At 54.3% G+C, this 14040-nt stretch overlaps 1 protein-coding gene across 10 annotated transcripts in view; it reads right to left on the reverse strand.

The window, feature by feature from the left end:
- The window catches only part of Cic (capicua transcriptional repressor), a 37540-nt gene that overhangs the window by 19328 nt on the left and 4172 nt on the right, over positions 1-14040 (reverse strand). For 7 of the 10 annotated variants that reach the window (XM_051207487.1, XM_051207486.1, XM_051207481.1 and 4 more), the window contains exons 1-2: positions 5933-6056; positions 1545-4328 (exon numbers count right to left, since the gene is read on the reverse strand). In XM_051207487.1, the coding sequence (XP_051063444.1) occupies positions 1545-4328; positions 5933-6032 (2884 nt within the window). In that variant the 5' untranslated portion in view covers positions 6033-6056. Of the gene's footprint in view, positions 1-1544; positions 4329-5932; positions 6057-6709; positions 6868-7497; positions 7663-14040 lie in introns of those variants that run through there. The other 3 variants (XM_051207484.1, XM_051207482.1, XM_051207485.1) reach the window with 3 other exon arrangements.

Raw genomic sequence — 14040 nt, forward strand, 5'->3', positions numbered from 1 at the left:
GGGGCTGTGGGCATGTAAGAAGTGGGTACTGAGGGTTGCTGGAGACCCTCGCCTGCATTTACAGGTCTGCCTCAGCAGGGAACCCTGCTGTGTTTCCTTCTGAAATGGTGATCACTGGTCAACTACAGTAACAAATGCAAACTGTGCTGGAGAAGGGTGAAGCACACAGCATGAGGGATAGACACAGGCCCTGTCCCTGTGTCCTGGCTCTGGGGACGGGCCTAGGCCGGTGCTTTGCTAAGGGCAAGGCCTGGCTCCTTTGTAAAGTGGTTCCTCCCCCAAGCCAAAGCCACAGCCACTCCTACCCACATCCACAAACCAGGCTCCTTCCTTTATGGTCTCCTCTGGCCTCAGGGCTTGAACTCTCCCTCCACAGTGCAGCTAAGATCACATCTCCTCAAAGCCTTCCATGCCTCCCCACTGTCCCCAGGATAAAATGGCCCTCTGAGGTCTGACTCTTGCTCACCAATGCAGCTGCACATCCCAATACCCCCCCCCCCACTTCCCAGGGCCCCTGATTTTACAGTCTCCAGCCTTCCGCCTCAATGCCTTTGCACACACTCTGCCCTCTGTCTACCTGCCTTGCCCCAATCTCACCTACATGCCCACTGTCCAGTAGCTGTTCACAGGCCTCTGGCCCTTTCTCCAAGCCCTTCTGACTTATCTGGCTGGATCAGCATCTTCTCAAGACTTGTACAGGTTCCAGAACACTGACCACCAACCCCAACCATTAGACTGAACCGTTTATAGACAGCTGTCTATTACACCCTGTCCTGGGGTAGCCGGGCTAGGCTCACAGCTGGAGGAGTGCCCAGTACCCACCTGGCCTTCCACACACTAGGAAAGGGCCTGTTAAAGAGTCTCTGTCTTAGCTGCTGCTGCTGCTGGAGATGGCACACACCTTTTAATCCCAGCACTCGGGAGGCAGAGGTAGGTGAAACTCTGTGAGTTCGAGGCCAGTCTGGTCTACAGAGTGAGTTCCAGGACAGCCAGGGCTACACAGAGAAACCCTGTCTCAAAACGCCAAAAAAGAAAAAAAAAAAAAAGGTCTGTCTTCCTTACCAAGCAGAGGCAACCTGCTTTAATGGGACGCCACTAACCTGGCCTCAGTTTCTTCTAAGCAAACACATTCCTTGCAGCCACCTATCAATGACGTAAAGACTAAATGAGCTAACATTTGAAATGGGTTAGCATGGGGTGTGTGTGCTTCGTGCGTATTATGGGCTGGGTTTGGAACATGGCAAGATAACCGTGTGCAGTGCTTATCTTTTTGGAGGCCCAGTCCTCCAAGGCCCAGGAGATGTCATCATGACTACCACTTTGTCCCTATCGGCCCCACAGAGGCCTGACTTGGGGAGTGCGTTCGCAGTAGAGCCTTGACGATGGTCCCCAACAAGCAGCCTCTAATAATGCCACCATGTCTGAAAAGTCCTTTGCTTGGCATGTGAGCCTCTACCGCATCAGTGTAGGGAGCCAACCGACCTCCCCTACACCCCTCCTTGGAAAGGCGGCTCGGATGGTGGCCCAGCCACCTACCCTCTTACCTGTTCCAGGCCTGCCCATGATGACTTCCTTCTTAGGGGCAGGGTGGCTGGGATAGCTGCTGGGCACTAGGACTGGCAACAGGGCAGCAGGTGAAGGGTGAAAGGCCACGGGCTGGAAGGGTGAAGAGGCCAGGCCCAAGGTGGGCATCGGCTGGGCCACAGCAGTCGGTGCGGCTGGAGGCACAGTGATGGGCACTGGGGCAGGCAGAGGTGGGGGCAGGCCAGGCTTCCCGCTGGGCACCCCAGGGGCCACCGGCGTCTCCCGGCAACCCCGCCCAGGTCCCCCGGCCCGCGCCTCCCCGGCAGTGCCCACCTCTCCAGGGAATTTGGAGGGCAGTGGCACATCAGGGTTGCGGACAATGACAGGTGAGTCCCTCTGCACAGCAGGCACCCTTCGCACAGAGGGCCCTGGGTCTGAGGTGAGTCCAGCAGGTGGGGGCAACAGCAGCAATGGCGAAGGCTGGCGGGAGCGAGAGAAGGGCACGGCAGGTGACACAGCCCGGAAGCCAGCTGGCGTGGAAGGGGTAGGTGTGTGGGACACCGAGTCCACTCCAGAGTCTAAGCTGTCACTCTTGGGGAAGTCCGGGGCGGCTCCTCCACCTCCTGCCCCGGAGGCGCCCAGTGTCCCCGGGTGTGGTAACAGTTCTGTCTTCCTTCGACCAGGGCTAATGGGCACAGTGAAGGTTAGGTTGGTCTGGAAGGTGGGTAGGATGCCAGAGGAATGGCGCTCTCGGGGGGCAGGCGGCGGTGGATGGGGGCCCAGGTCTGGTGGTGTCAGCACACCTGCCTTAGGGGTGCTGGCGCTCAGGTGGCGGCTGCGCACAGCCGTGCGTTGGATGACCGGTGAGGCGTTTATGGGGCTGAAGTTGGCAGGGCGAAAGCCGAAGAGGGGCGAGGGTGAGGGTGATGGAGCCGGCGAGAAGGGCGACTGTGTAGAGACCGGAGAGAAGGAAGGCGTGCCTGACCGCGAGCTGCCCAGAGACACCAGCATCACAGCCGCCTCACACTCATCAAATTCAAAGCGGGACAGGTCGGCCGGCGCCACCAGGCGTGGGCGGGAGTCTCCGCGGGCTGCCACGCTGCTGGCTTCACTGTCCCTCGAGGTCTCATCACCCCAGTCAAACTCCGTGCTTCCCTCGCGGGCTGCCACACCAGCAGGCCGCCCGGTCCCACCCGGCCCCCCGTCTGCCAGGCCCTCCATCTCTTTGGTTCTCATGGACAGGTGGCGGGAGCAGTAGCCCCGCCGTTGGGACTCCTTCATGCAGCCATCCCGGGAGCAGAGGCGGCGCCATTGCTTGCCGTTGAACTTCTTCCGGATGCCATTGGGCGTGCAGACCACATCACCCTTCTTGTACTTCTGCTGGGCCGCTGTCAATGGCGTGCGGGCACGGGCTGCCGGTGCAGCTCCCTTCTCCAGCGAGGCCACACTGCTGCTCCGGCTGCCACCCTGGCTTCCTTCCTGGCAGGGCGAAGGCTGCTCGCCAGGGCGACCAGGGCCAGCAAAGGCTGGGGATTTCGGGGGTGGTGACAGGAGCTGGGGTGGGGGCAGCGGCAGCAGGGCTGGGGTGCCCAGGGCTGGCGGGTGCTTCTCCTCACCCTCCTCACAGTGAGTCCCCAGGTTGCTACCGAAGCTGATGTTGGAGACCTCGGCGTCCTCTGGCTGCTTGGGCTCCAGGGAAGAAGGGCAAGGAGGCAGAGTGACCCCAGGCTCAGCCTGCTCTTCCTCTAGGCCTGCAGAGTGCTTCCTCAGCAAGGCCTCAGGTTCCCAGGGGGGCCGGAGCAAGCGCAGGCTAGAGCGGGTGACCCACACAGCCTCCTCGGGCTCACGGTGCAGCGGCTGCTGGGCTTGTGGCAGAGGGCCTGCTGGGCCAGGGCCGAGGCGAACCTTATAGGCAGCTGGTTTGGTGGTCACTTCCACCACCACACCCTCTCGGTAGGCAGCCATACTGGGTTCCACACAGGTACAGACAGCTGTGCCCACCATCAGGGCACCTGCAGGTGGCGTGGCATCCAAAACTACATCCACACTGCCACCTGACACCCCTTCATAGAAAGTCAAGGCCCGGTCCCCAGGGAACTGGACACCCAGGTCCTGGCTCCTGCGCACCTGGCGCACAACAGCGGGCAGGAAGAGGCCATCACCACGACGAGCCAGCACCCGCTGAGACCTTAGTTGCCGAAGGTCGTAGCCAGCAATAATGCTGCCAGAGGGCCAGGGGCCGGGACCACAAGCCTCGGCCGGCTCATCCTCCAGGTCAGCGGAGTGCTCACTGGCTGTGTCGGTAGAGGAGGACCGGGCGGAGGCGGGTGGCCGTGGAGGTACACCCAGGGCACTAGCATCCTCAGGGGCCCGCTCTCGCTCTTCGGGGGCTCCGCCCACCCCACTGCTTCCAGCACCGAGTTCCTCCACATACTTCTTCTTTGGGGCTCGAGACTTAAATGTAGCTGTCTTGCGACTGAGTGAAGGCTCCCAGCGGCCTGCCTCCCCATCTCCCTTGGGGTCCTCAGCTAGGCCTGGAGTAGGGTCATTGGGCTGCAGCTCCGGAGGTGGCCCCTCAGTGCCAGGATCCCGCTCAGCCTCCTCTTCCTCGCCTTCTTCTGCCTCTTCTGGCCCTGTCTGCTCCTGTGTCTGGGCTTCCTCATCGTCCTCCTCTGGCTTGTCACCCTCCCCGGCCCCTCGCCGTCTCAAAGCCTTGGCCCTGGTAGCTGGTGGGGACTTGCTGCCGCTGGCAGAACCTGCAAGGCCAGGGCATACTTTCTTCATTGGCTTCATCGTCTGTCCACCTATGAGACAGGAGAGCAGCAGAGATCATCGGAAGCAACTGTGAATACCCACAGACCCAGGGCCCCTGGGGACTTTCTATTTGCTGAGCTGACTGCCTGAGTTCCATGACCCACAAGGCTATGTCTAACTCATGTGAACTCTGGCAAGCATTCAGACACAGACTGGCACCTGGGTCTCCTAAGCATACACGGCTCGGCTCCTTGGGGAGCATTTGCACACCTGCTCTCTGGGGCACATGGAACTCTTACACGTAGGCTCCAGCTGCCCCAAGGAGTGTGAGGAGCTCTGAGAGTTCACGCTGTGGAGCACTCACACTGTCCTGAGCCCTCTGCTAAGCTTGCTTTTTGCCCCCTCTCCCAACAGCCCTAAGAGACGGGTGCTACTATCCAGCAAGGTGCAGAGAGACTAAGTGATTTCAGATCATCCACCAATGAGGCAGCAGACCCAGGGTCTGAACCCAGGCACTCTAGGACTCCAGGGCCCATGTTCCTAACCACTTCTGTGCTTGTTACATGATCCACAGGGCATGCTTGCTCACACGCAAATGCACACACAAACATATGTAAGCACCAAGCCACAGAAGGGGAACAACACAGCTGAAGCATGTGTGTGTGTGTGTGAGTGTGTGTGTGCGTGTGTGTGTGTGCGCGTGCGTGTGTGCGCGTGTGTGAGTGTGTGTGTGCCCGTGTGTGTGTGAGTGTGTGTGTGTGTGCGTGCGCGCGTGTGTGCGTGTGTGTGTGTGTGTGTGTGTGTGCGTGTGTGCGTGTGTGTGCGTGTGTCCGGCAGTTATGCATGGCCAGGTACTGTGGGAAGGAGCAGGCAGCTGGGAGTCCCTAGCGATGCTTGCCACTCTTCTCTGCTCCCCAGGCCTGTCAGGGACAGCCATCCTCAGGCAGGGGCACGTTTGGGGCAAGAGCTCATACCAGCACCGCCACAGGACCGTACACGAGCACACGCACGCGCACAAATACAGGCACGCGTCATCACACAGTGGGACACAGAACTGCACACCCCAGGGTTTCTCGGTCCCACTACACACAAGTCTTCCCCCTCCCCCAAAGCACCCAGCATGATGGCTGCAAGCCCAGCTCCCGACTCTGAGCTGCATCCTCACCCAGACTGGGCTGGCTGGGCAGCATGTCTGAATTGGCCAGCAGCCCCAAAGACCCAAATATGCCCTCCAACCCCAGGTAAGGATAAGTAGGATGAGGTCAAAGAAAGCAGAGCAAGCCCAACGGGCCAACCTCACCCACTTCCTGAACAGTCACTCTGCCCGCCCCCTTTCGAGCTGCCCCGAGAAAAGAATAAAACAAAAAGCAAAACAAAACCCCCAGAACTTTACTCTCCATTGCCTTGGAAAACTTGAGAGGCCAAAACATGAGTTCAGCTGTCCTAGATGCCCCCAGAAGTCACACTCAGTCAGAGGGCCCTCAGACAGTATTCAGGCTGCCAGGGGTCCCTGACCTCATGCCCTCCAAGTTGGGGCTTTCTCTTCCTGTGGGACAATCCAATCCCAGGGTTCTCATAGGCTCAGGCTGCAGGGCCGAGATGGCACCTAAGTGCTCTGGAATTCGGCGGATTTCCCCGCCATCTCCCCACTGACCTGCTAGGGCACCATTCTGGAGCCTGAGATCTGGTACCAACCCTGCCCAAACATGAACCTTTCTACCCCACCCAGGGCCTACAAGCACACTACCCGACATCCCTTAGCCCTGTTGCCCCGACCGTCTCTTTACCTCCGAGCCAACCCTCTCTTTCTTGGGGCCTACTCTCTTCCTGTCCACCTCAGCTAACTACCATCCGGGGTCCTGTGGGCCCTCACCTCCCTCACAGAAGCGAGGTGACTCCTGAAGCCCAGGCCACTCCATGCCCTTTAGGGTCTCAGACCCTCTATTCCCACCCACCCTCCTGGAACCATCTCCTCTGCCACCCTCTCCCATCTTGTCACCTCCTCTACCTTGCTCCTCAGATACTAGGCCCCCTCCTGTTACCCCCTGCTGGTCTCCCCATCTATTTCTAGCTCCTCTTCCTCCCAGTCACGGTGCTGCCGTCGGCCATCTCTAGGCCTCCAAATCTGACACCTCTGCCCATCACCTCTCCTCGTCACCCCCTCCAAGTCGGGCCCCTTCCCCTGCTGTCACCCTGAGCTAGTCCTGTCACCCTTTCCTGTTAGCAGTGCTCTGCCCCCTACCCTCTGCCCCCACTCACTCCTTTCCTGACACTCCCCCCTTCCCACCACTTCCTCCACTCTGCCTCCCCTTCCCACACCATTCCGCCCACCTCTGCCCTGTACCCCCTCCCCGTCCCTGCCACCTGTCCCCTCTGGGCCTCCAGCTCCCCTCCACCCTCACGCTGTGTCAGCCCTGGCCCCGCCCTTCACCTCGGCCTCCGCGGGGTTTCGGGGCGGGGGGCCGTGGCCCCGGTTCAGTCCGGTCCGGTCCCTCCCCGCCCCCCCTCCGGCTCTCCCTCTCGATTCTCCCTTTTTTTTTTACTCCAACACACAAAATGGTGAATGGACCTGCAACAGCTGGAGCAACCAGCCAATTGCCGGCCACAACCCCGCTGACCGGCGCCAACCTCGACCAATAGAGAGTCTCCGTATAGTCGGCTCCGCCTACCGGCCACGAGCGACACTCGCTCCCACCAATCGTGCCCTTCCGGCAGCGCCAGGAGGCGGGGCCAAATTCCAAGACCGGCCTCCCTCCGGGACCGACACCAACCTAAGCCTACGACTGCCTGATATGCCTGGAACCCTACCTTACAACAAGTGATGGACATCTGCCTTAACCAATTAACAGACTATTTATGCCCCGAATGACAAATACAGTACCCAATCACCATACACCGTAAGCAGGAATCCAGCCCCAGTGAGGGACAGTAACCAATGAAATGCCGGGAGGAGGGGCTAAAGGCTATGTCCTCCAATGAGCAAGCCCGGGAGGCGTGGCCCGAGCGTTTGTTGACCAGCTGATCGCAGTTCCTGCTGGGAATAGTAGTCTTCCCCTGTATCCGGCCCGTAGTCGACAGCATAAGGCAGACTACAACTCCCATGTGACAGAGTGCTTGGAGCACCAAAGAACCCGGGCGAGGAGAGAAAGTCTGAAAGGGCAGTTCCCCCTGAGTCTCGCCGGACACCGGGCACATCTTAGACCCAGGGCCCCGACTCACCCGGATTCCTGGCTCTGGCGTCGCCGGTGGCTCCTCGCAGCGGCGGCGGTAGCGGCACGAGGGGGAGGTGCGAGGAGCAGCCAACCGACACCCTTGAGCCCCGCAGCCAATCAGCAACGGCTGGGGCGGCGCAATGACCTCACCGGTTCTACTCTCTTACCCCTCCCCCACGAGGTTGTTGGTGCTGGTAGCCCGGAGTAGAGAAGTTTGGGGAAGGGGGGGGATGGGAGAAGAACCAGTGATGTCACCTCTCCTCCGCGTGATTGGCTGTCGGGTGGCCGGATCACGGCCAATCAGCAGTCTCAGAAAGTCTGGCGCGGCCCCGCGGAAAGCCCTGTTGCCACCAGAAGGAGAGCGAGGACCTGCGGTTGTGGGGTAACGAGCGCCGCAGCGTAAGCAGCGCGCGTGGTGTGGAGCCGCGGGGCCAGGTCAACTGCACGGCTTTGCTTTTAGGACAGCGCACTTGCCTGATAGCACTCTCGCCCATCTTCAGACTCGGGATGGGGCCTAGGATGGGGAAACGGGGCGCTTCCCGGGGTTTCACACTCCATTCCCTGTGACTCTCCACACCTGAAGAAAGATTTGTAAAGCTCTTGGGGTGGAGGTCACACTGGAGGTGAGGAGGAGAGCATGCACCGCACACCCTCTGGGCCGTAGACGCTGTTACCCAGATGCGGAGTTTAACACCAGGACTGAATCTATTCCCACAGCTTCCCTATTCCCTTGGACCAAAGGATAATGGAGAACGATGTACACCGGCTCCAAGGAACGTTCCTCTTGTCTGTGACGGACATTCAAGACTTTATCCCTGAGGGAAATACCTAGTCTGTTGGAGCTCATCGTACTGTTAGTGTTGGCTAGTACTTACATCAGGTTGACACAGCCTAGAGTATTAAGATGGGGCGAACCTCAACTGCCTCCAAAGATCGCCCTGTAGGCAAGTCTATGGGGTACTGTCTTGATTAATTAGTGACTGACAAGGGAGGGTCCAACCAACCCTGAGAAGATGGCCCTGGGCCGAATAAGGAAGCAGGCTGAGAAAAAACCATGGAAATGAAGCCATTATGTAGGGTCCCTCCATGGCTTCTGCTTCAATTCCTGCCCTAGTTTCCCTTTGGATGGACTCGAATATATATATGTATGCATGTGTGTATACAAATATATGTATGTATATATATACATATATATTCACATAAATATATTAACCACATATACACACCATATATATGCATATACATACATATATGCATACATACATACATACATACATATGAATGCTCCCATCACAGAGTTGCTTTGGTCTCAGCACAGCAGTTAGAAACTGTTAAGTCACTGTCCTAACATTTGCATTACTACGACTGATTCACTCAGAGCATGGAAAAAAGTATTGGTTGCACATGGCACTTCCGTTGAGTTGAGGCCATTTCACACTAACTACAGGAAGTCTCCACGGTCCACAGGGATTCAGGAAACATTAGCTGTCCTTCCAAGTACACAGAGAACTTAGTCTATTACCCATGCTATTGTAGAACTTATAAAATCTTGTTGTCCCCACCCCCACCCCACCCCAGGAATCCAACTCTGCTCTTACTCTGTGGTCCAGGCTAGCCACAAATTCCAGGCAGTCTTCCTTCCGGAATCTTCTGCATGCTAGGATTACAAACATTAAAGACAAGGCCTGGCCGGCCGGGCAGTGATGGCACATGCCTTTAATCCCAGAATTTAGGAGGCCTCTGTGAGTTTGAGGCCAGCCAGGTCTACAGCTAAGACTATACAGAGAAACTCTGTCTTGAAAAGACAAAAAAAAAAAAAAAAAAAAAAAAAAAAAAAAACAAAAAAATCAGATAACTCCAGTTCTAGGGATCCAACACCTTTTTCTGGCCTCTGCAGGCATTAAGGCAAAGAAGTTGTTGACAGACACGTAAACAAGCAAAAGACCAATGCACATTTTTAAATTGCACCTATGGACAGGCATGGTGTCACACAACTTTATCTCAGCACTCAGGAGGCAGAGGCAGGTGGATCTCATGAGTTCAAAGTCAGCCTATTGTACACAGAGAGTTCCAGGACAGCCAAGCCTACACAGAGAAACCCTGCCTGTAAAACAAAAACAAAGACAGCCCGTTTCTTAACTTGCAAGTCTCAGCCTCATTATGGGGTCAAATATCAGATATCCTGCGTATCAGATATTTACATTATGATTCAATACAGTGGTAAAATTACAATTATGAAGTAGCAAGGAAAATATATGGTTGGGGTCACCACAACATGAGGAACTGTATTAAAAGTCCCAGCATTTAAGAAGGTTGACAACCACTAATTTAAGATGTAGACAGAGTTCCAGGCCAACCAGGACTATAAAGTGTCCCCAAAAAACACAGACCAAAATCAAATAGGTCATTTGGATAGGTCCTAGTGAGTGGCTCATGCAATCACCAAGGGGGTTTAAAGCCATTACAGAGAATTCTTTAAGTTTGCAAATACCAACTGGCCTCATTAACTTTGTATACAAAGGAGATCATGCTGTCTGTGGGAAGGCTCCTGCTGGGCAGTTCAAGGTTTGCACTGTGCACTGGAGGCATGCGGGAGAGACAGTCAGTTCACATCAGGTGTGAGGATTAAAAAAACCCATCCTGCCAAGGAGGTGTTCTTCTGTAGTGCAAAGACTGGCTGGATATAGTGTGATTGTGATAGCCACAGAGGTGGATTCCCCATCACTCACCCACCCGCACTGCTTGTGAAAGTTGCCGCATGCCAAGGGAGATCACACGGGCCAAGCCTTGTTGGAGGAAAGGTGTGTGTTCAGGGAGCTGTACCCTGCCCCTGGGAGAATTACATAAACTGCAGTTAACTTGCGTACCCAGTTGCACTGTCCTGTGGGTGAGGGATGACGTTGCAGGAGGTAGGTCATCTTTGCCTTAGGTTGCCTGGGGTCAAATCACAGCTGGGTTGCTTCTTCCCCGCTGAGTGATTTTGGGAAGGTCACTTAATCCCTGTGCCTTGATTCCCGCCCCTTTTTAAATGGAAATAGGATGAGGGTGTGGCAGAGCTCAGAGGTAGAGCCTTGCAAGCTGGGCTTCAGGTCTTGGGTTCTGTTCCCGGCAGTGGGGGTGGGGGAGAGATAAAGAGTAAAAGATGTTGATGGCTTTGTTAGGGAGGTGCGGTGTAGTGAGTACGAGCAAAGCAAGCTAGTGCTTTTTGCACAGCAGGGTGAAGGTCCGTATATTTTTAAAGGAAAGAGACCTAGGTCCTGGTCTATTTTCCCACCACGTAGGATTTTCCCAGCCTGTAGGAGGTGGAAACAGGATGATCGGGGAGTTCAAGGTGAGCCTTGGCTAGAGAGTGAGTTGGAGGTCAGCCAGGGCTAAATGGGACCCTATTTCAGGAAACAAGAAGAAAACAAAAACAACAGTTGGGTTCACCATAAAGAAGGAGCAAGGCAGGAAGAAATCCCAGCATTTGGGACGCTGACACAGAACGATCAAGACCTGGGTGACACGGACAGACCCTATCTGAAAATACAAACTGTGTGTATTTGGGGGAATGTTTAAGAAAGATTATTTAAACTGATTTGTATATTATATATAATATCACCTAGTTTTATGATCTATTGCCAGTTATACGTTATTTAATGAGTTTGGAATGTAGCTTTGTAGAGGACTCATGCTTAGCATGGACAAGGCCCTGGATTGCATCCCCAGCATCATATAAATAAATGTACAATAGAAAAGAGGGTTAGAGAGGTGGCCTGTTTGGTTTCTGTGTTTGCCACCAAGACTGAGTTCCTGAGTTCGTTCCCCACCCCTAACTCACATGTGGGTGAGCAAACCCAGCTTCTGAGAGCTGTCTTCTAATCTTATGTGTGTGCTGTGGCACATGCCCTGTCCCCAGCATGGATCTCTCCAAGTTCTAGGCCAGCCAGGGCTGAAAATGAGACTTGTCTCAACAACCTCTAATTGTCCCCGCCCAACCAAAGCAAATAAAGCAGGGGCTGGAAAATAGCAGTTAAAGGCATTGACTGCTCTTCCAGAGGATCTGAGCTCAATTTTTTTTCCTGAAACAGGATCTCAATTTGTAGCTCTGGCTGTCCTGGAACTTGCTATGTAGACAGAACTGCCAAGAGACTGACAGTTTCAAACAAAAGAAATGAGCTGAAACAGACAGTAGGACATAGTGGTACATGCCTGTGACCCCACAAACTCCTCCAAAGGTAGAAGCTGGGAGATTAGGACTTCCTCAGCTACATAATGAGGCAGATGCCGTATTGGAGTATATGAGACTCTGTCAAAAAATTAAAAAGTGAAAGGAAACACCAAAATATACATTTCACTTTGTTTTTTAAAAAGAATTGTTTTGTTTTTTTTCTAGACAGGGATTTTCTGTATAGCCCTGCCTGTCCTGCAATGCTATCTGTATATCCGCCTGGCCTGGAAATCACAGAGATCAGCCTGTCTCTGCCTCCCGAGTGCAGGGATTAAAGGTGCACGCCACCAGGCTCAACTTGGCTTTCTTTCTAACCTTTTAAATTATTAGATGTATTTATTTTATGCATATGCATGTAGGTGTACCATGTGTGTACATTGCCCATAGGGGTCGAACGCGCGTGTTGGGTCCCCTGGAAATGGATGGTTATGAGCCACCATTTGGGTACCAGGAACTGAACCAGAGTCCTCTGCAAGGACAAGTGCTCTCGGTCACTGGGCCATCTCTGTAGCCACCTCTTTTGTTGTTGTTGTGGCTCTTTAACCATCTTTTACCATCTATCAGGCTGGCCTGGACTAAGTAGATAGCCTAGATTGACCCAAACCCTGAAATCCTCCAGTCTCAGCCTCCCTGAGTGCTAGAATTGTAGGAGGCATCAGCCACCACTCTTTAATTAGAAATGTTTTTGGAGTGCTAAAGAGGTGGCCTAGTGGCTAGTCATGGTGGCCTGAGTCTTTCATCCCAGCACCTGGGAGGCAGGGGCAAGCAGATCTGAGTCCAGCATGGTCTGCAGAGCAAGCTACAGGACAGCCAGGGTGACACAGAGAAAGCCATCTTAAAAAAAAAAAGAGGTGGCCCAGCTCTTACAAAAGCACTTACTGCTCTCGCAGAAGACCCAGGGTGGGTTCGGTTCCCATCACTCACAAGACAGATAAAAGCAGACTGCATTTCCTGTTCAGGGCAGCCAGCACCTCCTTGTGGACCCTGCTGGCACTAGCTTCACACCCAATGTGCTTGCAGAAACACAGGTGAAAGATTCCTACACACATAATACAAACAAACCTATCTTCAAAGGGTGGTCTGGAGATAAGGCACAGCTGCTTACAGCACTTACTGCTCTTCCAGAGGACCTAAGTTCAAGTCCCAGCACCGGTGTCAGGTGGCTCCTAACTGCCTGCAATCCGGGTCCCAAGGACCCGATACCTCTGGTCTCCAAGAGCGCCTGTCTTCATGGGCACACCCCGCCACACAGATGACAAATATAGACACGTAACTTAAAACAACCTCAGTGTGGTGATTGCTTTTATTCATAGAGTGCATCACTGGGTTGTGATAACGCACCCCTTTAGTCCCATCACTTGGAAGGCAGAGCCAGGCAGATCTCTGTGAGTTCGAGGCCAGCGTGGTCTACAAAGTGAGTTCCAGGACAGCCAGGGCTACACAGAGAAACCCTGTCTTGAAAAACAAAACAAACAAACAAACAAAAAAAAAACACACCCCCGCTGAAAACCCACCTAAAACAACCCGAAACCAAAAAGTCTCTTTGTTTTCTGAGACAGGGTCTAAGTACAGCTTACTGACCTGAAATCTACTATGTAGACAGGGCTGGTGTTGAACTCATGACTGTCCTCCTATTTCCTGCCTCCCAAGTGGTGGGATACAGCCATGCACCATCAAGTCGGGCTAGTTTAACACTATTTAAAGAGTTTGAACATGAGCCTTGAGGCAGATGGCGTGGCATCACACACCTGCACCTCAGGCAGCCCTCAGGAGGCTGTGATAGGAAGGTATCTCTGAATTTGAGATCAGCTTGGTCTACACAGTGAGATGCTGTCTCCAAACCAAACCTTGAGTTGGTAAATGTCCCATTTAATTGGTAATCTTGTCCACATTTGTGTGTGCTCTGGTGAAGGGATTCTAGGGTCAAGAAAATCTGTGGCATGTCTGAGCCCACCAGGAAGTGGTATTGGACATAGGTCACTAAGTGACCCTGTCATCAAGCTGAGGCGATGATGGAATGACATGTTTAACACACCCTCTTTTAAAACAGTGTGTTCGTTTCTGGTGTATTTTGTTGGCATGTATGGGAAGTGCTCCATGTGTGTGCCGGGTCCCCCTGGAGGTTAGAGATGGCATCAGATTCCCTGAAACCAAAGTTGCCCGCAGTTGTTAGCCACCATGTGTGTGTTGGGAACCTAACCTGGCTCTTCTTTGAAAACAAGAAGTCAGCAGGTGGTAGTGGTACAAGCCTTTGGTCCCAGGATTTTGGAGGCAGAGGCAGGTGGATCTTTGAGTTTGAGGTCAGCCTGGTCTACAGAGCGAGTTCCAGGACAGCCAGGA

This window comes from Phodopus roborovskii, unplaced genomic scaffold, assembly GCF_943737965.1.
Source record: "Phodopus roborovskii unplaced genomic scaffold, PHOROB, whole genome shotgun sequence".
In the NCBI taxonomy this organism is placed as follows: Eukaryota; Metazoa; Chordata; class Mammalia; order Rodentia; family Cricetidae; genus Phodopus; species Phodopus roborovskii.